This window comes from Stylophora pistillata, chromosome 9 (genome assembly GCF_964205215.1).
Source record: "Stylophora pistillata chromosome 9, jaStyPist1.2, whole genome shotgun sequence".
NCBI classification, from domain to species: domain Eukaryota; kingdom Metazoa; phylum Cnidaria; class Anthozoa; order Scleractinia; family Pocilloporidae; genus Stylophora; species Stylophora pistillata.
The window spans coordinates 10,680,864-10,706,865 of record NC_142527.1 but is presented as its reverse complement, the minus strand read 5'-3'; the positions used below and the strand labels follow the sequence as shown (position 1 = coordinate 10,706,865).

At 38.4% G+C, this 26,002-nt stretch overlaps 1 protein-coding gene, 1 long non-coding RNA gene and 1 pseudogene across 8 annotated transcripts; 2 read left to right on the top strand and 1 right to left on the bottom strand.

Annotated features, from left to right (window-relative positions):
- The first annotated feature begins 918 nt into the window (after positions 1-918).
- Positions 919-4,222, top strand: LOC148723250 (uncharacterized protein KIAA1958-like; annotated as a pseudogene).
- A 1,163-nt stretch (positions 4,223-5,385) lies between these two features.
- Positions 5,386-8,521, bottom strand: LOC148723249 (uncharacterized). The gene is made up of 2 exons (XR_015991762.1): positions 7,487-8,521; positions 5,386-6,778 (listed from the first exon to the last, which is right to left on the bottom strand). It is a non-coding gene; the product is annotated as an uncharacterized LOC148723249 (long non-coding RNA).
- LOC111342082 (dorsal-ventral patterning tolloid-like protein 1) lies at positions 6,045-24,186 on the top strand. Of its 7 annotated transcripts, none has more exons than XM_088733358.1 (13): positions 6,056-6,199; positions 13,105-13,322; positions 13,870-13,947; positions 14,880-14,912; positions 15,395-15,775; positions 16,346-16,720; positions 16,995-17,429; positions 18,388-18,768; positions 19,339-19,713; positions 19,987-20,406; positions 20,695-21,159; positions 22,245-22,448; positions 22,917-24,186. In XM_088733358.1, the coding sequence occupies exons 2-13, from the start codon at positions 13,211-13,213 to the stop codon at positions 23,027-23,029; spliced, it is 3,372 nt and encodes a 1,123-aa protein (XP_088589484.1). In that variant the 5' UTR covers positions 6,056-6,199; positions 13,105-13,210; the 3' UTR covers positions 23,030-24,186. The 7 variants fall into 7 exon arrangements, with proteins under 7 accessions (XP_088589487.1, XP_088589486.1, XP_088589484.1 ...); XM_088733357.1 differs by lacking the exon at positions 6,056-6,199 and adding an exon at positions 8,583-11,772 and having other exon boundaries at positions 12,857-13,322; XM_088733360.1 differs by lacking the exon at positions 13,105-13,322 and having other exon boundaries at positions 6,053-6,199.
- The last annotated feature ends 1,816 nt before the right edge of the window (positions 24,187-26,002 follow it).

Sequence of the window (26,002 nt, the reverse complement as noted above, 5' to 3'; positions counted from 1 at the left end):
ATATGTGTACATTTTCGAATAACTGACGTTTTCATCAAATCAGCTCATTTTACCCAACTTTAAAATTTGATTAAATCGCACTGAATCATTTCCCCAAAAAATCCTTTGGAGATCGAAAAGAACCACACTTCGCCTTCCAAAAGCCAGATTTTCAGTCGATTATTTTGTATAGCACATAGTTAAATAACAGGTTACTTTTGACCTATTTTAATCTTGTTAGAAGAAGGTCGGATAAATTCAATTACGTTGAGTAAACAAATGATCAAGAATTGCTCAAATTGCTGTCAAATTATGTATTGATGTTGTTTTTCAAGATTTAGTAGTTTTTATCGGGCCAAGTGTTTTCAGTTCGTGGTGCGACGCATTTGGACGAAATTCAGCTTTTGTCCATTTTCTCGAAAATAAATCGATATTCAGCCAAACGAAGTAGACAGTGCTTTGTTTCACCATAAGGCCTACCTAACTTGAGAATATGAGCCGAATCGATTTTTCGGCTGTTGCCACTATATTTTGAAAATGTTCGATTTTTGACCACATTTCCTCTTTTATTACATCCATTTGGAAATCACTGGTGGTCCCTGTAATCTGATTGGCTCTAACTGGTGCGACTTATTCCCAATCGCACCATTTTTTGCTCTAAATCGCATCTTTTTTCCAGCCAATGAGGAATTTACACTTAAAACAAACAACCAATCAGATTTCAAGGCTTGTTTAAAGTGACCAATCAAATTGCAGGAAAATGAAAAACAAAAGGGTATCATCTGGCAAATTTTGCAACTTTTGTTTCCAACTTTTGTTTCCAAAACTACTATTTTTCCCCCCAAAACTGGACGAGTTTAATTTCTTCCAGTTTTTGAATGATGACAATGAGATTCTTCAGCCTGAAGACCAACATGCCAGGGGCTTTCCTACTTTTTGTCTACATTTTGGTGAATATTTTGACGATTTTGTACCTTCTCAAGCTCAAAATCCGCGCGATCCCGAGTCCACCGAGTCAACAACAAACGAAGAAAATCAAAAGCCACTATAAGAGTTGGATGTTGCAAGATTTCCCATCATTTCAAGCGATGAAATACATGAGCTTAAGTCTGTCACTTCCAATAAAAATACGTCCTGCTCCACAAAACAATGGATGAATGTTTTCAGAAGCTGGCGTCAATGCCGCCATCTTGAATACGTCTTCATCGAAACAATGGCGCCTGAAGAACTTGACAAAGTCCTGAGTAAGTTTTACGCCGAAGTAAAAAAAAAGGACGGAGATGATTACGAGCCAGAATCCCTTAAAATCATGCAGAGTGCCATAGAAAGATATCTAAAGGAGAAGAACTATCCATTGATCGAGAGATCCAGTGCGATCGAGAGAATTTCACTCCTCACGAGAAATCCTCAATGCGAACGCAATTTCCCTGCGTCAACCAGGAAAGGGAAAGAGACCCAACAAAGCTCAGCCAATCACATCTGAAGAAGAGTCAGCCCTGTGGGAAAAAGGTCAGTTGGGTGATTTTAATGGAAAGGTCTTGACCAATGTCAACTTTAAAAATTTGACGGAACAACTTGGATTTCGTGGTCGCCAAGAACACTACGATGCGTACGTGGAAGACGTAATTATAAGACAGCGAGAAGATGGAACTGAAGTTGTTGAGTTCAGAGAAGGTCCCACTAAAACACGGAGCGGTGGTCTTACCATATGCATCAGGCGAAGAACAACACCACAAGCAATGTTCAGCACCGATGGCGGAAAAAGCGATCCAGTGCGGCTATTCGATTCAAGCTTTGGTTGTCCAAGCGACCCGAAGGAATGAAGAACACAGGGCCACTCTATCTAAGCATCATAGATCGTCCTAAATCAGGAGATGTTTGGTGTACCAAAGTTCGAATGGGAAAAAACACCATCGGCAATTTAATGAAATCTATGGCCTCCTGTCTCAGGACGAATAAGAAGCTGACGAACCACAGCATGAGGAGAACATTGGTATCAAAACTGAAGAATTCAGGTCAACCGCGCAATATCATCTGTGAAATAACAGGCCATGTATGTGAATCTTCGTTAGACGACTACGATGAAATAGACGAGAATCACAGGAAAGAACTGTCTCACATTATCAGTGGATATAAAGACGTGTCAAACGAAAATCAAGCAAACGAAGTCACCCGCCAAAACACTGCAAATCAATCATCAAATCAAGAGATTGCACTCCAACATAAACGAACACCTCTGCTTCCTATTTATCACATCCAACAACAAGGCCAAATGTATCAGGCCACGAGTTCTAATCCTGGTTTTCAACCAGCTGAATTTTCAGGATTTCAACCACGTTTTCCATTGCAGTCTCCGCAGTACCGCCATCCTCGGAGACCCAGGGGCTGTGGGTCGATTTCAAGTTAAGGCGTGAAGAGCCCCTGGGGACATTGTCTTACAAGACAAGTTCCAAACGGTCGCAGTCGTTCTGCCATCTGATTGGTGCTAGAAAATCTTTGTGCTTTTCTGCCCAATCAGAGTGAAGTGTGCTTTAGAGTCCTTTCGTGTGTTTTAACACGGACATATACTACTCGCTCAGCTGCTCGCTATGTTTGTTTGGACCGTGCGACGGAGATTTGCTTGAGGCGAAAAGTTTCAGTCTCGGCACACCATGTAAGAGAAATCGATCAGATTGTCAGCGAAAATCTTACCGGAAATTATACTGAGCACTTTTGCAGGTATCACTAGAGAACGTGTTTTAAAGTTTGCGAGGTTTGTGTACAACACGATGGTTGCAGTCATTGATATGTCGCTTTAAACGTTAAACGAGATTTAAGCTTAAATCTTTCTAGAATTTTTGCATAATTTGCTGTGACTGAAACTTTGCCAATCCCGTGAAGTTATTTCGTCGCACGGGCCACGCAGGTATGTCGAGCAATTGGTACTTCGCAACTTTCTGTGCGTGCTAAAATCTAATCTCATCTTCGCTTGAAAAAAAAGAAAAGCTAAGCGTGGAAACTTTTGCTTATTAGATGTGGGTAGATGACCCTGTACTTCTAAGCTGACATTTGCAATAAAGCAAACCCGCCCTTCCCATCCAATATTTCTTGGTCTTTGGTTTTGTTTTTCCCACCAAAAACAGCATCGGATCGATTTCCAATGATCAAAGGTATTTAACTTGGTCTTGAACAATCGACAGGAGAGGTGAAATGACAATGACCAAGGGACTAGAAGAGAATCCGTGACCTTCCTAGCTCAAGAATTTCAACACTCTAGAAAGCAGTTGAAAGATTAAACTCTTTCCAAACCCCTTCGGTAACTGCCCGAAAACATCTCTCCTTCCCACGATGTTCTCGTTAATAAGTTTTTGTTCAGATTTTAATTAGCTAACCGGAAACACAGCTAAGCTTTCTCTTAGCACTTGCTGGATGTCGTCCACGAACTTAACGTTCTCTGCAACCTTGGCCGTATTGTGAACGACTTTACCACTAAGATTAGATTTTGGCGCGCACAGAAAGCGGAAAGCTACGTAGGCGAAAGCGCCAGTTGCTCGACACACCTGCGTGGCCCGTGCGACGAAATAACTTCACGGGATTGGCAAAGTTTCAGTCACAGCAAATTATGCAAAAATTCTAGACGTTTAAAGCGACATATCAATGACTGCAACCATCGTGTTGTATACAAACCTCTCAAACTTTAAAACACGTTCTCTAGTGATACCTGCGAAAGTATTCAGTATAATTTCCGGTAAGATTTTCGCTGACAATCTGATCGATTTCTCTTACATTGTGTGCCGGGAGGCCCGAGACTGAAACTTTTCACCTCAAGGAAATCTCCGTCGCACGGTCCAAACAAACATAGCGAGCAACTGAGCTGGTAGTATATGTCCGTGTTAAAGCACACGAAAGGACTCTAAAGCACACTTCACTCTGATTGGGCAGAAAAACACAAAGATTTTCTGGCACCAATCAGATGGCAGAACGACTGCGACCGTTTGGAACTTGTCTTAGAAGACAATGTCCCCAGGGGCTCTTCATGCCCTAACTTGAAATCGACTCAGCCCCTGGGTCTCCGAGGATGCAGTACCGCATGGAGGCCTTCAGTTGCATGTGCTGCTCCCGTTCCATCGCAGAATAATTACACAGGCTATACCTTCAATTTCTTCTCCAGAGACAGCCAGAATTCTCCACCCCAACCACAGAAGAAACGAAGGGCTTACATCATTGAGTCAGACGACGAGGATTGAACTTTAACGCTTCACCATTTTTCTGAGTTATTGAGGACTTCTCGAATTTCTTGAATGAAACTTGTCTTTCCTTTGATACGCTTGACTGAGTTTTTGACACATGACGTCAGTGTTTCTGTTTTGCATACAAATTAAGATGTAAATGCATCTCTGTTTCCGCGTTTTATTTAAAAACCGGCTCAGCACTGAATCAATAAAATATTTGAATTGACCAAGTTCTGCATTTGGGCGATTTCAAAATGGATGTAATAAAGTGGTAATTGAACCTCGTGTCGTGCAATTTTGGTCTGAAATCATACTTGTGATTTCAAATTGAACTCGCGCTGCGCGCTCGTTCGATTTTGAAATCACGCGTATGATTTCAGCCCAAATTGCACTCCACTCAGTTCAATTACCATTATAAATCAGGCTCGACTGTATAATATTTGGATAGCGATTATGCTCTTTTAACTACGTCTTAAGTTGTTTGTACGATAATGCTGTGAAAATTGATGTAGTTAACGGAATAAGAAATTGGTGAACTCTATCCGCTTGAACAATTTTGATATGTAAAATTATTCATTATCTAACTCGAGCCTCCTTGGCATCTTATGTCTATAGAATGTTGTGATGATACTCAGTTCAGCCATATCAGGGTGAAGCAGTGGTAATTTTGTATACTTGTTTAGAAGAAGCCTTTTACCTTAGTTCAATGGCTCCCTTTCTTGATTTGAACAAATCCTGTCATTTGATGGCATTCTTTCCTCAAACCAGTCATTTTTGTAAGGGTTGGGATTCGACTGATGAATATTTCCAAACTCATGGTCAGTTTTAGTCAACTGATGTCGATGTCTAGAAAATCTTGTGAGAACTTGTTCCGACTCATTTTTTTACTTGTCAAAATTGCTGTTTAATTCTTCAAGTAGTTACCTTCGGTCTGTAGCTCTGCAATAACTACTCCTAAACGAGTGTGTTAAAGATAGCAAAGTCTGTCTTTCATTGCGTTGAAAACCGGGATCATGTTTTGGAAGACTTCGGTTCATTCCTCAGGGGAGTGGGACGGGAAAAATTCTGAGTTCCTGAGAGGAATCGAACCAGCTCTCCAAAATGGTTGGATGCTCGGCTGTTAAAATCTGTTTGGAACTTGTGACAAGTTAGGTAAATAGTATTGTAGGCCGCAAACTTATGCAGAACACTGTAGTAGGTAGCTGTAAACAGTTGTAATATGTGACATGTGAACTACTAATTAAATTTAGTTTGTTACCTTTACTTACAAGAGTAATATTATTTACAAGAATAAAATGTTAACGATCTTAGAAGATGTAAAACTTCGTAGTGGTTAACTTTTAAAAGAGGTTTATGTTCCCCTAATTTTTCTTACCAAAAATTTTCGAGATAACATTTGTTGCTGTTGCAGTTTTGAATTTATTCCAGATCAAGGAGACGTAATTTTCAAAATGTATGATATTTAAAGTACCAGTTGAAATACTGGAAAAAGAATTTGTCTGAGTGGGTTGTTAAATTAATTAGGGTCCTATCAAGGTTTCATTAAATACCTAATAACTGTGAAGAACTTGAAATATAGAATAATCGCTTAGTAGGGTAGAAATTTATGAAAGTCGTAAGAGTAAACTCAAAAGGAAGAGAGATTCTTGCGGAAAGAGATAATGTACACGGTCAACACCGTTTAGTCTATTAAACCACATTTTAGCTCATTACCTCTTTATCATATTCACACGTCACTGCTATATTTAGATTATTAGGCGGTAGCTCAGCGCAAATTATAAAGCGTACATAATTGCGCGGTTGCACAGCTCTGTGTAGTAGTCATTTCTATTTATACAAATTCATTCGTCAGAATTTCTTATTAGTGTTCTAGACCCAAAGCGGAATAAATTGATCCGAACAAATAGCTCTTCTCCGTCAGAAACGATACAGTTTCAGGATTCTGCTCGGCAACGATCCGTTTTTTGGGCTCAGCAAAATGTCTCCGATGTACGCCGTACAAATCTTTCGTGAGTATATCATTCAAACGTGCTGCGTTCATATCGAAATCAGCATGTTCAGAAAGCATTAGACTTTAAGCGATAGGTTTGTACAAGACTTCTTTAGGGTTCGAAGTTGTAACTTACCACCTGGGTGTTAAATTCGCGTAGCGCGAGTAACAGCGATTTTTGATCTCTATATGGTGAAATTTCGGACGAAAATCGATGATAGTTTTTTGGCACGTACCAACCTTGCGTTATTATTGACGATGGTTTTAATGGTAAAGCCTATAACGCAGCTCACAAACACACACAAAAAAGTCGATGATTAATGAATACTAGCGATTTTGTTGAAAAAAGAGCGAAATCAAGGGAAAGGAACGTTGTAATCCATTCTCAGGTTCCAACACGTACAGGAAATCCCGTGAATGTGAGTGCACTCTGTGATCTAAGGGCACAAGTGAATTGAACCAGATAATTCCTGGAGTGCGTGTGTGATACGGAAAGCAATAGAGGTTTTCCGCTGACGTCATTTATCCCGTAGCAACCATGTTGGCCGCCATCTTGAAGGTCAGGTCTTCCAGTGTTAACAAGCGATTCTGACCATGTCTGCGAAAAAAACTTAATTTTCAACGCTCGATCCGCTCGATAAAGAGAAATATTTGCAAAAAATAGCTTGTATAGACAACATTGATCCGTTTGAGATCGCAAATAAGGAATGATCGTCAAATGTTAGCGATTTTCTACCGATAACTTACGTGGACCTCGTGAACTATCTAGTCCTAAATTCACTGGACGAAAAAATTAGGATGTATATGAAGACAGTTTAAAAGAAATTTCGTCTCTTTAGATTTTGCAGACGAAATTTTAGGCCATGAGTTCTAGCCAAAACGTACTTTGTATTGCTTCCCAATAATGCTAGCTGAGTGGCTGCAAATCCTTTAGAAGATCAATCGTAAGTTTAAAGTGCTTTGACAACCTACAATCCAAAAATGTTTGATGGTTTTACTCCCTCGAAATGGGTATATTTTCAACTGAACTGGGTTTCCTTGATACGGCGACGTTAACTCATATAGTGATTTTTCTCATTGCTTTACCACATGGTTGGCTCTTGAAACAATGATTTCTTTTGTTCAAAGGTTGGAAAAATTTGATGGAGCATCAAGAGAAATCTGAGTATTAATGTTTGTAGACCAGATACATCACTATAAGTGATGAGTCAGCTCTAGGAAATCACTCAGGGAAAAAATCCTTGCCAAAATGAATCGCCAACCCCTTCCCCAAAGAACAAAATAGTTGGACCCTTAGAGTAATTACCTAGAAAAATAGGTATACACTACACTCATGTGTGTCACATTAAGAGCAGCCCTTTGCAACAGCTCAAGGAGCACTTCTAGTCGGTTCTTTTTTTTTGGCAGCCTGTGTGTTGTCTCTAAGAAAACACTGGGTTACAACACCATTTGCTGGTGCCCAAATTACACAGTCCCTAAAAAAATAGAAGTCACACTCATCAATACTGCTCCCAATAACAATAATAATTAATCCACTCCCAATAATTAAATTTTTCAGTAAAGTACACAATCAGTGCATTGATATTTATGGGATATGCAAGGAAACACAACCCCAAATAGAAAACAAAATAGGTGATATTCTGGTACAAAAAATTCTGCCCTGAAAATGAAATAAACCAGATACAAGAGGGGCAGGGCTCACTCCCTGCCAAAGGTATATAATTTTTTAATTCCAATATGCATTGACTTGTATAGAAGTCCCCACCAAACTGCAATGCAATGTGCTTCCATGGGTATATGCTCCAATTAGCTAGTAATTTCAAGGTTTATCTATCTCAATTAACCTTAAAAGTCAAACTATTCTTGTTTCCCATACTAGAAAGTTAAATTTCGGGAAAGCCACAAATGAAACATTACTCACTTCCGAACACCAGAGAAGCACTGACTGGCAAAATGTGCCATTTTGCCAGCTGCCAACCTTCGATGTGCCATCGAGAAAGCTTTCAGTGCTTCGATGGGTATGCTCTGATGTACTGGTTATTTCAATGTTTACATCTATCTCAAACAACCTTAAAAGTCAAACTTACTCCAGAGAAACAGTTTGCATGCAAACTATTCTGGTTTACAATACTAGAAACTACAATTTCAGGAAAGCCACAAATAAAACATTACTCACTTTGAACAACAGATAAGCACTGATTGGCAAGACTTAACATTGAGAAAGCCTTCAGTGCTTTAATAAGGACTACTTAGGATTTCAATTTGCGTCTTTTAGACAAAAGATCGAGCGCTTTTTCTCCTTAATGGACGATAACATACATACGTACGTATCATCGTCCTAAACCAGATGAGCCCATGATATATCAGCGGCATCTTTTATGAGAATCCGCAGGTTATAATCTGACTTCCGCTTATTCTTTTCGAAACGAATTCACAGTGTACTCATGAATTATGAAGTTTGCGTAGTGCGTTTGAGCCAGTTTCTGGCAGACTTGAACAGAAAAACAGGTCCTTTGTTGGACTGTAATGATATTTTGATCGAAGACGCTGTTAACGAAATGTTTGGCGGGTTCGTAAGCTGTCGGCCTGGTTTCGGTCGATCTGATTGCGTGGCAACACCTTGGAAATCCTACACATCATCGATCTAAACCTCAGAGCTGCCTAGTGAGCAGAAGAACAATAACATCAGAATACTCGGGAAGGATAAGTATTAATTTTAGTTGCATTTGCGTTGAACTTATATGTACAGAAACTTCTCAAGTACGTAATCAGAAGTTTGTAAAATGATAAGCGCTCAAACTTGTCTTAAATAAATTGATGTACATATTTCACAGTTTTAAGATGATTGTGTGATGACAGTACACCGACTGTCAACCTTTGAATATTCAGCTTGATGCTCCTCCTAAATGTTAAGTATTTCAATTTGAACTTGTAGCCTATAACCTATGAATTATATGTGGGTCTATAAGTATCATCCACGAAATTCTTACAGGCAATTTTCATCATGACATTGAAGCACCACAATTTCAAGAACAAGGAAAAGTAAGTTACACAGACAAAAAGTGACGGAGAAATTCATTGTTTTGCAGGATGCGAATAGTTTTGAATTACACTCGTTCAGACCATTGCTACTATTTGTGTGGTTACTGCTGATGATCAAACTTGACTGTTTAGAAAATACATTGGTGTGGTTGGAATCAACTACAATTATATTAATTTTATTAGTATATTGAATTTTAAGCTCATAAATGAACTCCTAAAATTCTGATCGAGAAAACACGATGAAAGTGATTTTTGGATACATTTTAATAACTTTGCAATTGTGTTATTGTTGCACTTATTGTTGCAAAACATGTGACCTTCTAATAGAAGGGTTAGACTTGCTTTCCTTTAAAAAGTGCTTGATACATTTTGTAGAGCGAGTATAATGTGTGAAAGGCAGAAAAAATCACTTGCCCACTCATCAGGGGATTTTTATGACAGAAGAACGCAGTACCGTTGCTTATATACTATACTAATTAATATAATTGATTTGGTGCGAAAAGTGTCAAGTCAGCTGTTGCATAGGAGGGCTTTGTTTCTGTGTTGGCAGGAAGAGACGAGTTCGTTATGCTTGTGGAGTGTAGATAGGTCGAGTCGGCAGATGATCAGGAATTTCTCTTTAAGGCATAGGTTGCATCGTTTGCTTGAGCTGTTGTTGGGCAGGTGTGAAGATACAATGCGCCAGGTGATGGAATAGTCGATGTTGTTGTCTTTAAGTGTCCAGATGTGTTTACTGACCTCCCAATATATATTTTTGTTCTTTACATGACTAGCTGTACAGTGTATGTATAGATTTGCTTTTGTAGCAGGCAAACTTCTACACTTGTTGCATCTCCATTTCCGATTAGCGTTGATTGCCCATGCTGGAATTGTCACACATGTTGGCTGATACCAGCGTTTACACTGGCAACGCTTTACACATAGACTCTTTTTGTCATATGGCATTCTACACACAGTAGGTTGTTACTGCTTTTCTTTTGTTGATTGCATGATATGGTACCCGTCTTGACGTTCTTGAGAAAGGAACCATATCATTATGTGAGTCCAGGCAGTTGATGTAATGTTTGTGCATGTTATCTTGGTCATATGACTGCACTGTGGGGTCTAAGCCATAGCATAAATCTGTGGCAAATGCCAGTGCAAACAAACCACCGTCATTTGACTTTGTTTGCTTTTGCTCTCTTTTGTTAGAAAAAGTGACTGTAGAACAGTATACAACAGCATGCGACATGAATGATCAATGGAAACTGTGCTTACGTTTTGATATAAGCTGTCACACACCTTGACAGTTCTAGGACTAGTAGCTATTGTACTCAGGCAAACCCAGTGTGAAGAAATTCTTCAAATTCTTCTTGACGGGTTCCTTCTGCTAACTTTCTTTTTTCTTTTCGTGCCATGAGAAATTTCCAAGTGCATGACCCCATGCAACCTCTCTTTACCTAGCACATATTACTCAAGACCTAAAACTTATTCGTGGACAACGAAACACTCGTATTGAAGGGCTCGTAATGAGGGCTTGCTCTCACACTAGTCTAAGTTTGGAGCTGGTGCAGAACACTGTTATATTTTGAGAAGCCTGAAAACGTTCCTGTGATCTTCTCACACTTACAAGCATATGAGATATTATTGTTTCATTAAATCAATGCAGACGTGACCAGGAAACATATGTTACAATCATTTATTGTAATGTGGTATGTCAAGTTAGTTTTCACATGCTGTGCGACTTTTTATGCCGCGACTAAAACTCATGGCAAATTTAGCATAACAAAAGGTAACTAAACAGGTTTACAATGCAAAAATGCAGCTATCTTTCATGTATAGGGGTTCATTACTATTCCTACCATTCAGTAAAAGAAAAAAAAATAACACTTAATTTTAGTCACGTGCGTTATCGTCGTGGGGATGAATGAGCCAACGCTTGAGTGTCTTTGTTCAAAATTTGTGCAACATGCCCTGACATCCGTTCTCTGTTTTAGAATTTGAGGTCATTTTCCGCCTTTCTGTGTCTTAGGATTTGGGGTCTTCTTCCGCCGTTCCATGTTTTAGGATTTGGGGTCATTTTCCGCCATTCCACCACAAAAAAGTTGATCGTGAATAAAGAGTAGCAATTTTGTTGAAAAAAGATTGAAATCTAGTGAAAGGCACATTATAAACAACTCCCTTAGGTTTCAACATGCACAGGAAATTGTGTGAATGCAAGTGCACTTCGTGATCTAAGGGCACAAGTGAATTGAACCAGATATTTTATGGAGTACGTATGTAATAAGGAGGCTTACATGTACTTTTCATTGATTGTCGAAAGTTGAACTTCTTTGCAGACAGTTTACCCTTCGATCAATAAATGCTGTGGTTTATCCCTGTACATTGAATTTGTGTACTGTATGTCTTGATCTAACATTTGTGGTGTAAAAGCCCGGCAAAGTTATGATCATTTTAATCAGGTACAGTTTGTTTCTGGCAAGTCAATACAGTTATACAGTAGTTTTAACTTAAACACCATGTTTTGTTGATGTTTTTTCTTATTTATTTAAATGTTCCAAAAAGCCCTGAGTGTAGTAATTTACTGACAATGTTTAATTGAATTGAAAAATAACTAACTTTTTCCTGAGTTTATGTTAAACTTTGTAAATATTCAAGATAGCAATTCCCATAATTCCCCTGACATCATCATCAATTGTTGTCTCCCATATTATAATAATGATATAATATACCGTTTATTTGCCACATTGCAGAATTAACTGAATTAAAGGGCTAAATTTACAATCAATAATTAGTTAAAACTACAAGAACAATAAAAATATCTTAATTAACTATTTACATGTTTGCATATTCACTATTGAAAGAGATAAAGGAACCTGAATGCTGGGTCCGGCAACGACTCCTATGAGCATAAACAATACTTCTGTTGTTGTCGAAGATCGAAGGTTGTAACTATGACCACTCGTTGCTGTTCTCGGTATAAGAAAGTTTATGGGGTGGGATTATTTAGACATCTTCTGAACATATTTACAGCAGAGCTGAGTTCGTCTTTCTTTCAGGCTGTCAAGGTTAGTAATATTAAGGGCATCTAAATAACTATGGCATGTGCATGGATAGATAATATGTAGAGCCCTCTTTTGAATTGATTCCAGCTTATTAGAAAGAAATTCAGGAATATCTTGCCAGGCTTGCATGCTGTATTCTAATATAAGTCTTATTGTTGTCAGGTAAGCCTTAAGAATTCCACCTCTATTAACACCAACTCTTTTTAGAATCCTTTGGGAATACAGGCGCTTCGAGGCTTTTTCGAAATGTAATCAATATGCTCACTCCACTTTAAATCATTAATGATGATAATACCGAGTAATTTATAAGTTGTCACATGTTCAACTGTGTTGTTACCTAGGACAATTGGTCTTGTAGTAAAATTATCATTTTGCATGAAGTTAATTAACATTTCTTTACACTTTTTCGGATTTAATTTCACATTGTGTTCTATGGAAAACTTGTGGATGTCATTGGCAGCTACATTTAGTAAGCTAATACCATTCCTTGGTAAAATTTCCAATGCTGTGGTATCATCAACGAATTTAATTCTCAAATGCCAGTCAGGTAAAAGATTGTTGGTCATCACAGCGAACAAAATCACACCCAGTTTCGTCCCATGTGGGATACCTCCCCTGGGTGATTTCCAATCAGACAGAGAGTTCCCAATCCTTACAGCTTGCGATCTCTCAGTCAAGAAGGCCCTAATCCAGTTAATCAACACAGTATCTATATCAAAAGATGCTACCTCCCTGAGAAGAATGGAATGGTCAATCAAGTCAAAGCCCTTTGAGTAATAGCAAAGAACATTCTAACTCCACAGTTCCCGCTATCTGTTTCCTCGTGTATCTTCTGTAGGATATAAATCAAGGCGTCCGTGGTGGAGTGCCCCTCCCTTGTGTACTGGCGTGAGTCAAGTTTTTCCGAAATTTGCGCTACAAGTTTGCTGCGCGCAAACCCTTCCATGACTTTGGCAAGGGTGCAGGTCAGGGAGATAGGTCTCACATCCATTTGGATTTCTTGTGGCGGGGAAACCTTGGGCAGGAGGTTGATTATGGATTGCTTCAGTAGATCAGGTACATAGCCCTCCCTGAGTGAGCAGTTATAAATGTCCATCATTAGTGGGGCAAGTTCAGGTGCGAATTCTTTTCAGACCCTGTTAGGTGTCATGTCAGGGCCAATTGCTTTCCTGATATTCAGGCTTGATAAAGAGTCCTGCACCTCCCTGACATTCACTAGAAGGCCAGGGGGGGGACCTATTGATTGGTTACTTCGGTTGTTGGTTGTTATGAAAACATTTGTTCATCATGCACATAGATGTGATATTTTTGCTGCTGTATTGTTTGCTACTGTTTGTTTTGTAGTTCAATATTCCTACCTTTATTCAATTTACCGAGCTTCTACTTCACTTCAAATAAAGCTCGCACATAACAGTTTATTTAGGGTCAGTATTTGCCTGCTAATGTCAAAATTTTAATTTAATGTTGAAGAGGGATCTTCCATAAAGTTTGGTACATGAACATGTTCGATTGCCACAGCAGTTAGTGTAGCTGGAAACAGTTTTTCAAGACATCTTTTTGACTGCATTCAAAGCACTTGAAAACCAACTTTCATTCTTTGCAGTTGAACCAATTTCTCTCATGTTGAACAAAAGATTGAAGTTTCAAATAGTGGCATGGCATGGTGATCACTATTATAATGGTAATGTTATGGGGAAATCTTGTTGAACTGAGTTTGGGGACAGTCTCCGAAATTCCTTGACATTATAACTTTCCTATAACCTCAAGATTTTGTTTTTGGGATAAGGCCTCACTGCTGAGTGAATTTGAATAAATTAAATCCTTTCAAAATTATGATGCCACTAAATTTACAGTTGATTTAGATGCCAAGACATGATACTGTTTATGAAAACAGTTGAAAACTGGGCACAATATTTTTACTCATAGGAAAAATTTTCAATATGTTCTTAGCCATTGTGCTCAATTTGAAACTATTTGTCTAATCAAGGAGAAACTACAGCACCACAAATTGAGAATATTTTCCATTACACTAATATTTTTTTTATGTTAATTTTGTAATATTAAGGCCTCAAAACAAGGAATTTATTCCTAATGCAAACTAACATACACACAAGATGGCGGTCTCCAAGCACATGGCCCCCAACTTGCAACGGGGTCCTAGAACCTAGGAAGTCTGGTAACAAACAACTAATCCAACAAATTTGAGCTTAAATCTGTTAATCTTAGAAAAGCCCCCATACAATTATTTAAAAAAAAAAACTCAACAAGAAATTCATCTTCTATCCAAAAATTTAGATCAGTTTTTCTTGACATTGAGACAATATACAGTGTAAAGTGTGGTGAAGAGGCTGCTGGAAAAGTATTCAACCCTTTGCTCTCATCAGTTTTTTGTTACATCTGTGGTGTAAAGCTGACAGTTGTCTTTCCTTTTGTACTAAAAACAATGCTATTTGCGCTAATTTGGTTAATTTCACATGCATGAACAAGACGAAACATTATTGCACTCATAATATTCAGTAAAACTTGATTTAGAGCTTTTTCTTTTTGTTTGATATCAAAAGATTAAATGTTTATGTAGTTTTAGTCATGACATAAGTCTTCCTTCTTTTGCAGTCTTCTTCACAGTTCAGCATGCTGCATGTAATCGTAAGTGATATTTTCACATTGATTGATTGTTATGAAGTTCATGCATTGGTTACTGTTAAACCAAGTGAAGGATACCCCTCAGGATTACATGAGTGAATTTTTATTTGAACTTGTTAGTTGTTCCAGGAATGCAATATTAAATTGATTATTTGAATATTGATAGCCATTATATATATTTGTTTTGAAAAGGCATATCGATCATTGTTCAAATCATCAGAAGTTGATTTCTGATGTGAACAATGATATGAACCTTTTCAAAACCAGTAATTGGCTTTTGGGGTTCAATATTCAAATAATAAATTCATTATTGAACTCTTGAAGTGACTAGTGTGTTCATGCAGTATCCAAATATCAATTCATAAAATTAATTTATTCTTGAAGGGTACAATTCACTTGGTTTGACTGTTATTTTATCAACACCAAAGGAAATGTAAGATCTTGCTATTGCCGCTATTGAAGTTTGACTCTTTTTTTTTTTGCAGCATGTGCCTCTCCACAAGTCATAAATGGAAGTTCTGGGCTTTTTACAAGCTTTAATTTTCCCAGTGAGACAGCTGCAGACTCAACTTGTTTCTGGAATATCACAGTACCAGCAGGATTTGTGTTGAAAATAACTTTCCACAGGTTTTCACTGTCACCAGGTGACTTACATACTGACTGTAGGGGTGCACAAGGGGCCCGCCTTTTCATCTCAAATGTTGCATCAACTGAACAGTCAAGAGACCATTTTGAGCTTTGTGGACAGTCTATTCCTAATCCTGTGTACACTTCCACAAACTCCATTCAAGTTAGATTGAGGACAGTAATTCAGCATGGAGTTGTTGGATTTAATGCATCTTATGAGGCTATCACACCTGATGTGTGTAAGTTTTGGTGTATTAGCCATTTTTTTCTTTTTAGAAACAATTTTTGTGATATTTAGATGCCTACCATTTTTTAGTTGAGAACTGATTTTGGAATATTCTGTTCAAGGGATTTTGGAATTTTCCGTTCAAGCAGCAGAAAACTATCAAGGAGGGAGACATAATATACTCAACTTGAATAACTTTTTGAATTACAGCTCCCTCCTCTTTCTAGAAACCTCTTACTGATTGCTGCTAATCCACTACAGATGTACATGAACACTCAAGCATGCATATTCTCCATTCTGTTCTGTATACATTTTGTATGGTGCTGACAAGGAGAATTTGTTTAACAATCAAGAGCTTCTTTAGTTAGTGATCATTTCCTTTATTGTTGTTAACTTAATGTACTGTATGCTTTAGGAGTGATATTGTAAGGGGAAACTAGATCCTTAAACCACTCTTAGATGTGCATTGTGTAGGGGTTAAACTAAAAGTCTGGGATCCTCTCTAGTATTTAAGTGTGCATGCTTGATTTGTTTTGAGTTATGTGTAATACTAATGTGTTTTTGGTCAATTCTTGTCTCCCAGTGTGCCCGGCGATGGCCAACTTGACTGATGCATCAGGTGTTATTACCTCTCCATTCTATCCCAGATTTTATCCAAATGACCAGAACTGCATTTGGGAAATTATTGCAAGTGACGGAAAGCGTCTCAAGCTTGAAATTGAGAAGACTATGGACATTCCAAATTGTCGCTCATGTATTTGTGATTATTTGGATATCCAGTTTGGTTTTGACAGTACTGGAAATCCAAGTGGAAAAAACTGTGGCTCACTCACAACAGCTTTAACATATTATTCACTTCAGGATCGCCTCAGGGTGCAGTTCTCTTCAGATGGTAGTTCTGAATTCCAGTATAGGGGTTTCAGAGCAGTTTACACCCAACTGGATACCAATCCTAGATGTAAGTGTCAGGAATGGACTTACTTGCATCAGGATAGAAATTAAGTATCCATTACCTTTAACTTAGTTACTTGTGTCCATCTGTAGAATCATAAGTCTGAGATTGATGTTTTCACCTGTTTTTTTTTTCCACTCCTTTTGCATAGAGTACTTTAATCCTTGTTACAAATTTTGAATGAAATATTTTTCCTAGTTCTTTGTAAATCTTGATAATTTACCATTTTGACTGTTTTCCTGTTGTGTGTTCTCTCATGGAACTCCTCAATATATTCCAGATTGTCCCAAAGCTGCAGTCCCGTTCACGGCTTCAAATGGAAAGTTCAGCAGTCCTGGTTACCCACAAGATGTCCCTCCTGGTCTAGATGCGGCTAATAATCAGGCCTGTACCTGGAAAATCACTGTAACTGCTGGGAAACGTGTTAAGTTGAATTTTACTTCTCTCAGTTTTGGTCAATGTTCTACTCTATGCAGCCCCAGTGAAGAGAAGACTCAATGTACACATCTGGACATCTATGATGGTGACTCTAAGAACTCTTCTAAATTGAGGCGTTTCTGTCCTGGTTCTGCTATGGAAGTGACAGTGTCAGGTGGTAACCAAGTGTTTGTGGAGTTTGAATCTGGCTTTTCCAATAATCGTGGCACTGGTTTTGAAGTACAATACTCTGAGACTTTAGATGACCCATCTCCAACAATTGCTACACCAGCAACCAGTAATTATTACTTGATTTTTATTTTGTTTCTCGCACTCCAAACAAGGCCTAGGCTATGCATCCACCATTAGTTCATGATAAAGGTGTCATTGTATTTACTGTGCTTAGCAGTCCAGCATCTGAATACCTCAATAGATACATGCACATCAATACGTCACGAAGTGATAGGGGAGTTATGTTCCACTCTGCGAAAGAAGTAACGCTGGAAAAATCAACTTTGGGAACTCATATTGGAAATATAGTCAGTTATAGTCACGCAGCACGTACAAACTATTTTTCACTCTCCCTACAGGAACAACAGCCGAGTTTAAAATCTTGCGAGAATTGATATCACACACTCGCACATAAAAATATAATTGGGTTGCCTCTGACTAGTTTGGCGTTAAGGCAGCTCTGAGAAGATACGCGATACTTTGTTGAATGCTCTAGTAAAAAATGAGCTAAGAATTCCATATAGTTACAAAAAGAAATATCGCAGCTCAGGGAACTTTCTCTGCTCTCCTTTTTTGCTCAGATGACCTCGAACTTGTTAGCATTTGGGATGAACTGTGTCTGATCCTTAAGTAATTAACGTGTTCACATGTCCGTTCTTTGTATTTGTTACATTTGCCTCCCTGACTCTAGTGACAAGTGATCGTAAGTACTTATAGTCTTTCTACATTTTAATCAAAAAATTTGGTCTGTGTTTAAGTGGACAGGAATTCTTCTTATTATTAGGGATATGGCAACACAAGGGTTATAAGTTTGAAACACATTTTCAATTTTTATATCACTGGAATTCTTTCGTCTGTAGTAAGAAACCTTAAGATTGATTAAAATTCTTGAAGGGTACAGTTCACTTGGTTTGACTGTTATTTTATCAACACCAAAGGAAATGTTACAATGTAAATATCCTCATGAATGTAAGATCTTGCTATTGCAGCTATTGAGGTTTGACTCTTTTTTTTTTTTTCTGCAGCCTGTGCCTCTCCACAAGTCATAAATGGAAGTTCTGGGCTTTTTACAAGCTTTAATTTTCCCAGCGAGACAGCTGCAGACTCAACTTGTTTCTGGAATATCACAGTACCAGCAGGATTTGTGTTGAAAATAACTTTCCACAGGTTTTCACTGTCACCAGGTGACTCACATACTGACTGTAGGGATGCACAAGGGGCCCGCCTTTTCATCTCAAATGTTGCATCAACTGAACAGTCAAGAGACTTTTTTGAGCTCTGTGGACAGTCTATTCCTGATCCTGTGTACACTTCCACGAACTCCATTCAAGTGAGATTGAGGACAGTAATTCAGCATGGAGTTGTTGGATTTAATGCATCTTATGAGGCTATCACACCTGATGTGTGTAAGTTTTGGTGTATTAGCCATTTTTTTCTTTTTAGAAACAATTTTTGTGATATTTAGATGCCTACCATTTTTTAGTTGGGAACTGATTTTGGAATTTTCTGTTCAAGTGATTTTGGAATTTTCCGTTCAAGCAGCAGAAAACTATCAAGGAGGGAGACATAATATACTCAACTTGAATAACTTTTTGAATTACAGCTCCCTCCTCTTTCTAGAAACCTCTTACTGATTGCTGCTAATCCACTACAGATGTACATGAACACTCAAGCATGCATATTCTCCATTCTGTTCTGTATACATTTTGTACGGTGCTGACAAGGAGAATTTGTTTAACAATCAAGAGCTTCGTTAGTTGGTGATCATTTCCTTTATTGTTGTTAACTTAATGTACTGTATGCTTCAGGAGTGATATTGTAAGGGGAAATTAGATCCTTAAGCCACTCTTAGATGTGCATTTTGTAGGGGTTTAACTAAAAATCTGGGATCCTCTCTAGTATTTCAGTGTGCATGCTTGATTTGTTTTGAGCTACGTGTAATACTAATGTGTTTTTGGTCAATTCTTGTCTTCCAGTGTGCCCAGCGATGGCCAACTTGACTGATGCATCAGGTGTTATTACCTCTCCATTCTATCCCAGATTTTATCCAAATGACCAGAACTGCATTTGGGAAATTATTGCAAGTGACGGAAAGCGTCTCAAGCTTGAAATTGAGAAGACTATGGACATTCCAAATTGTCGCTCATGTATTTGTGATTATTTGGATATCCAGTTTGGTTTTGACAGTACTGGAAATCCAAGTGGAAAAAACTGTGGCTCACTCACAACAGCTTTAACATATTATTCACTTCAGGATCGCCTCAGGGTGCAGTTCTCTTCAGATGGTAGATCTGAATTCCAGAATAGGGGTTTCAGAGCGGTTTACACCCAACTGGATACCAATCCTAGATGTAAGTGTCAGGAATGGACTTACTTGCATCGGGATAGAAATTAAGTATCCATTACCTTTAACTTAGTTACTTGTGTCCATCTGTAGAATCATAAGTCTGAGATTGATGTTTTCACCTGTTTTTTTTTCCACTCCTTTTGTATAGAGTACTTTAATCCTTGTTACAAATTTTGAATGAAACATTTTTCCTAGTTCTTTGTAAATCTTGATAATTTACCATTTTGACTGTTTTCCTGTTGTGTGTTCTCTCATGGAACTCCTCAATATATTCCAGATTGTCCCAAAGCTGCAGTCCCGTTCACGGCTTCAAATGGAAAGTTCAGCAGTCCTGGTTACCCCCAAGATGTCCCTCCTGGTCTAGATGCGGCTAATAATCAGGCCTGTACCTGGAAAATCACTGTAACTGCTGGGAAACGTGTTAAGTTGAATTTTACTTCTCTCAGTTTTGGTCAATGTTCTACTCTATGCAGCCCCAGTGAAGAGAAGACTCAATGTACACATCTGGACATCTATGATGGTGACTCTAAGAACTCTTCTAAATTGAGGCGTTTCTGTCCTGGTTCTGCTATGGAAGTGACAGTGTCAGGTGGCAACCAAGTGTTTGTGGAGTTTGAATCTGGCTTTTCCAATGATCGTGGCACTGGTTTTGAAGTACAATACTCTGAGACTTTAGATGACCCATCACCAAAAACCAGTAATTATCACTTTTACTTGATTTTTATTTTGTTTCTCGCACTCCAAATAAGGCCTAGGCTATGCATCCACCATTAGTTCATGATAAAGATGTCATTGTATTTACTGTACTTAGCGGTCCAGCATCTGAATACCTCAGTAGATACATGCACATCAATACATCACGAAGTGATAGGGGAGTTATGTTCCACTCTGCCAAAGAAGTAACGCTGGAAGAATCAACCAATCTTTTCCACACCAGTCCATCATAATTCTCTTACACTCACATGGGCATTTTTAATTTTTACAGTTTGTCCAAAGGTAGCAATTCCTCTCTCAGGTAGTGGGAAAATAAGCAGCACAAACTACCCAAAGAGTAACTACACTGCGTCCAGGAATTGTACCTGGAAAATTACCGCCCCAGCTGGCAAGACTGTAATGTTTGTGTTTACTGACTTCGCCTTAAGTGAGTGTTCAGCCAAACCTTGTTCGGATTCTTGTTCTTATGTGGAGCTTTATGATGGTGGGTCAACAAGTTCTTCTCCGCTGGGGCGATTTTGTCAGGGGTCGTCATGGAACAAGCCTCAATTCTCGACTGGGAACCAACTGTTTGTGATGTTTCATCCTGGACAAACAGTTGATCGTGGATTTAAGGCGGAATATTCAGTGTCATCTCTCACTACAACATCACCACCTGAAACAGAAACAAAACCAACAGGGGAGACCGCAACCACCGGTATATCGAAAACGACTGGTGCATCAACAACGACTGGTGGTAGGTACCCAATAAAATTATCTTTGAATATCCTGTTTCAATCCTTTATGAGAAATTTTATCCCCACTGACCATCGTTTCTTATAACTTTTCTTGCTTCTCAATCGCTGGAGTCATCCATTGGGTTTTCCTGTTAAATGATTAATATGTTCAATGATTAATATGGTGGGTCAACAAGTTCTCCTTCGCAAAGGCAATTCTGTTGGGGGTCGCCCCGGAATGAGCCTCAGCTCTCGACTGGAAGCCAAATGTTTATGATGGGACATCCTGGACAAACAGTTGATCACCACCTTCAACAGACACAAAACCGATAGGTGAATCGTAGCGACAACTGAATTACCATTGAAGTACCTTGTGAATTTTCTAAGTGTGGAATATTCAAAATTAATCAATGCTATTTTGTTAGGAGATAGATTAAACTTTTACGACCGACTTGACTCCTAATCGCTGAAGGCATCGTTTGTACTTTTTTCCCTTTTATTGACTGGTTCCAATCAAAAGACAACTTGTTAGTCTGTTAAAGATAGCAAATACTTTTAAAAATAGTTAACAAGTATTCACCGGATTAGAGGTGACTCCGTAGTGGTGGATATTTAATGTGCCGCGCAGTTGCGAGGTAATTATCCACCTCTTTCGCTTCACTGTTTTCGTGTTTAATGTTTTTCAAAATACCTAAATATCGTCGGAAATTAAACTCCTGATGCACCATGTCTCATCGGCTTCTCAGAGGGGAATATTACTTATTATTCACTTCCGAATGCGAACTAGCCAATCAGCACGCACGAAAGCTAGGTACTTTTCACTTGTCTGGTGTATACTAATGAATTAAATGGAGAAAGAATCGATAAAAGGGGATGAAAAGCAGTTAGCTTTTAAAGCAAATGTGAGTTATTTGAATAAAAGAGCTGATCTTATTCTTTTGACCCATGAAAGGAAATTCATGTCGATGAAGAGGCTGAGAATCAGTTATTCGAAATATTTTAGTGGCGCGTGAAATGGGTAATGAATTATTGTGGTCTCTGAGGGTTGACAGATTACATAATTGATTGAAATCATTAGCTGATCATAATCTTTTCACCTTATCAGTCAATCATAATCGAGCGCTATCATCAAAGGAAGTCTTATCGGCAGGCGTCGTCCTGGCAATGGTAGTGGGTGTTATTATTCTGGTCATCGTCCTTGGGGCTTTGTGCTATCTTTGTCCCAGCTGTCGTCGTCACTGCTGTCATTGTCACCGCTGCAATTGTCACCGCTGTAATTGTCACCGCTCTCTTTGTCTTTGCTGTCCCGGTGAGTACGATCGCTTCCTTTTCTTGAAAGTGGTGCAGTGGCTTCGGCGCCAGTGTATCATGGACTGGAGAGAAGACCATAAGTATTGAGACTTGTTATTACGAAGATGAAAGATGAGGCCAAATTACTCTCTGTATATATTTAGCAAAAAGAACTGGCAGGCTACGCTTTCTGTGCCCCTCGGGAGAGCGTTTTGAGATGCACTTGTTAAACATGCGGCGAGCAAGCGACTTAAAGACCCAAAAATGTCACCTTTCCGACAGGGTGACGGGACCAATGGAGATTTACATGGGGCAAATACTATTTTAGTAAAAAAAGGAAGAGTGGCTAGCTAGGAAGTGATGGTAATGCAAGCAATTACTTTAGGGCGTTCGTTTGTTTGGATACCTAGGTCAGCGATACCCGTACTCTCTCAACAATATAAACAGACTTCTTTCCCTTATCATAACGCCATTCTTTTTTTAATAGGACAAAACAAGACCGGGCTTATGGTGGCTACATGGGATGAACAAAGCACAAAGAACCAAGGCAACTGCAATTCTAATGCCAGTGAGTCCCATGAGTTAAAAAACTTTCCCTGACGAAGGATATGAGTGAAGTTAAGCGAGTTGAAGACTGTGTTTATGAATAGCCCGTTCCAGGCTCAGTCAGAGAAACGAGTAAAAGAACGAACGCACGGCAACAAACAGTTCTTATTGTTAAGGCAGCAGCTGCTTTACTACTGACCTTCTGTGGTTTTTCGCGCGCTCACTTTTTCGCTCATTTTCATGAACTGAGAGAATGGAACCAGCTAGATCATTGAATAATTATAAGGAATTTAAAACAGTTGAGGGTAGGTTCAAAGAAGATCACTTGCCGCTACAGCCAAAAAATCTCGCCATAGTCTTCTTATAGGTAACGTCTTAGACTTTTGAAGGTGTAGTGTGATCGTCCGGGTGAGTGTAGTCCTGAGAAGGACTGTTGTCGGTGGTAGTGACTGACGTTTCGACAACCTGTGCGGAAGTCATCATCAGAGTCAACCTGTGCGGAAGTCATCATCAGTTGACTCTGATGATGACTTCCGCACAGGTTGTCGAAACGTCAGTCACTACCACCGACAACAGTCCTTCTCAGGACTACACTCACCCGGACGATCAGACTACACCTTCACATGTTACCCCCGGGTTCAAACCATTTACTGTCTTAGACCTTTCTTAGTAAAAATGAGACGCATTTTTAAAGAGCCCATGACTGTAAATATCGAGAATCGCTGGCCAGGCTAAAAAAATCGAAAATTCTGATTATCTGCCTGGAAAACCCTTTCAGGGAGATTATTAGAAAAAAATATTTCAAAGTCTGAAAAATCAAATGTTTCCGAGAAAATGGAGAAAAACGAAAATTTGGGTCTTTATCTAATGAATTACGCAAAAAATACAGTAAAATTGAGCAGCTTCAGTGTGCTAGTACTGAAGGAGGATGTTTCGTAAGAAATCGGGGGTGTTTTTACTTCAAATACAATCCATTCGATTTTTATTTGTCGCACTTTTAGGAGCTTTGGTTTAATTGTAAAATTTACATGGTTTTTAACAAAGTACTCTCAAACACTTGTTCCAAAAAGCGAAAAATCGAGCAACTTCAAGCCTTCAAAACGCATCTTGGTATGTGAGAAATCATGTCAAACTGCATGCTGGCACAAAGTTTGGTCCTTATATGAAAATAATTTGAAATAAACAAGACGATCCAAGATCGTAAGTCGGGCTACAGGGAGACGTGCTGTTTTGAGTGTTGACCATTCATGGTGTGAAGTGGTTCTAAAAGAAATACTAAGGAGATACCAAGGTCCTAAAATTTTTTTTTTCACCCCAAAGAGACACCAATTCTACAACAACGCACTCTCTCATATTTTTGGTGCAATGCCCTAAAAGGTATCACAGAAACTACTACTGTGGACCTTTTGAGGCTGAACAGCCTAAGAGGTAATTAAACCCACCTTTTTTAACTCCTAAAAGGTACAATGAGCACCCCAGTCCCTTTTATTTAAGGAGCCCCCCCCTTCCCAAGGGTGATAAGTGCATGCCAATTGGTGCACGTGTTAAAAAGATATATTATGAAATTGTAATCATAGTGGTCTGAATGCAAGGAGGTATATTTCATCGTGAAAACATTGTATGCATAGCATACCTCATCATCATCATCTTTATTTTGCATTATCTTATATCACTACAAGTGAGATAAAATAAAAGGAGAAAATAGAGAGAAGAGAGTTTTACATATTGTAGGAAAAGGAGAAGTGTGTAGTGACCATAGTAGCAATTGCTTTTGAGATGGTCACTACCACATGATTTCACAAGGAAAATATTTATTAAAAGCTAGCATACTATATTTAAGGTTTACAAAAGAGGGAAAAAGGAATATAAAAATTAATACATTAAGCAATAAAAATTACATTAAGCAATAATCATTATTTATACTCAACTGATTGTACAATTATATACCTAATATGTACCTAATTATATACCTAATAAAAACCTTCCCTGAATTTCTCCTTGAATTAATTAATGCAGATATCAATAGTTGGGATTGTCTCACTCTCATGCTGTTGTCTAACTTTGGATTTGCTTTAGTTTCTAAAATTTACCTGTAGCAGTCTTTTCATTTTTGGAGCGGGTTCCAAATTATCATAATTATATTTTCGTCTGTGCTTTTGCATGTGTTTGATTTGATGAAGGTCCATGTTAGATGAGCAAGGGAAAAATTGTATTTTATAGCGAACAATACCTGTTTTAAGTTTCTTTGTGATAATATTAATGTTAGAAATAGCTTGTTCTAATGATGGTTTACCACTTATTTTCATTTGTTGCATTGCAAGTTCACAAGTATCTTCATATGTCAATAAGGAGAACATCTACTTTGCTCTGACTGTTTGTTGAATAATACAAGTAGTACCTAACAGTAACTTGCAAGCCACTTTAAAAACCTTGTATTTCCACTGTAGTTGTTGAAAATTAAGTTTTCCAACTTTTTTTTTATAGTTTAAACCACAGGACAACATCCCATAGCTTTGAGCTTTAATTTGGACTGATATCTCAACTCCACAAATATTAAGACTCGTGTATAAATCTTCCCTTTTTAGATGCCTGTTGATGCCCATGTTACGATATAATTTATTTCCTCGGTCAGCTATGCAACATAGGGTTCTGGAATTCTAACAACTACAAGACTTTGTTACTCAGTAACGCATTGCATAAAGCCCTACAGCAGAGCATTGTTTTCAAGAGCAGTTGTGTTCTCTCAAACTGTTCACTGCAGTTATTTCATACGTACTTATCTGCACTCCTCTGACTTCAGAATTGTCACTGAGGGAGTGTATAGTCTGGAAATACTGTACAAAGCCCTGAGCAGATGGTACTTCTAATAGTACACATGTACCTGAGGGATGGCTTCTACCATATTCGTCTCTTGCATGAGAATCAAGTATCTCATAACATCCATTATCAGTATGATAGATACTGAGACCATTTACATTCTACTGTCTGAATAAATGAAGAGTAATTTTGTGACAAGAGTGATTCAAA

Bases quoted from the DNA above. Each gene is read 5' to 3' on its own strand.
- LOC111342082 (XM_088733358.1), top strand. From the start codon at position 13,211: ATGACTTTGGCAAGGGTGCAGGTCAGGGAGATAGGTCTCACATCCATT. The intron at 14,913-15,394 runs GTAAGTGATATT...TTTTTTTTGCAG, and splicing joins TCAGCATGCTGCATGTAATC to CATGTGCCTCTCCACAAGTC. The intron at 22,449-22,916 runs GTGAGTACGATC...TTTTTTTAATAG, and splicing joins TCTTTGTCTTTGCTGTCCCG to GACAAAACAAGACCGGGCTT.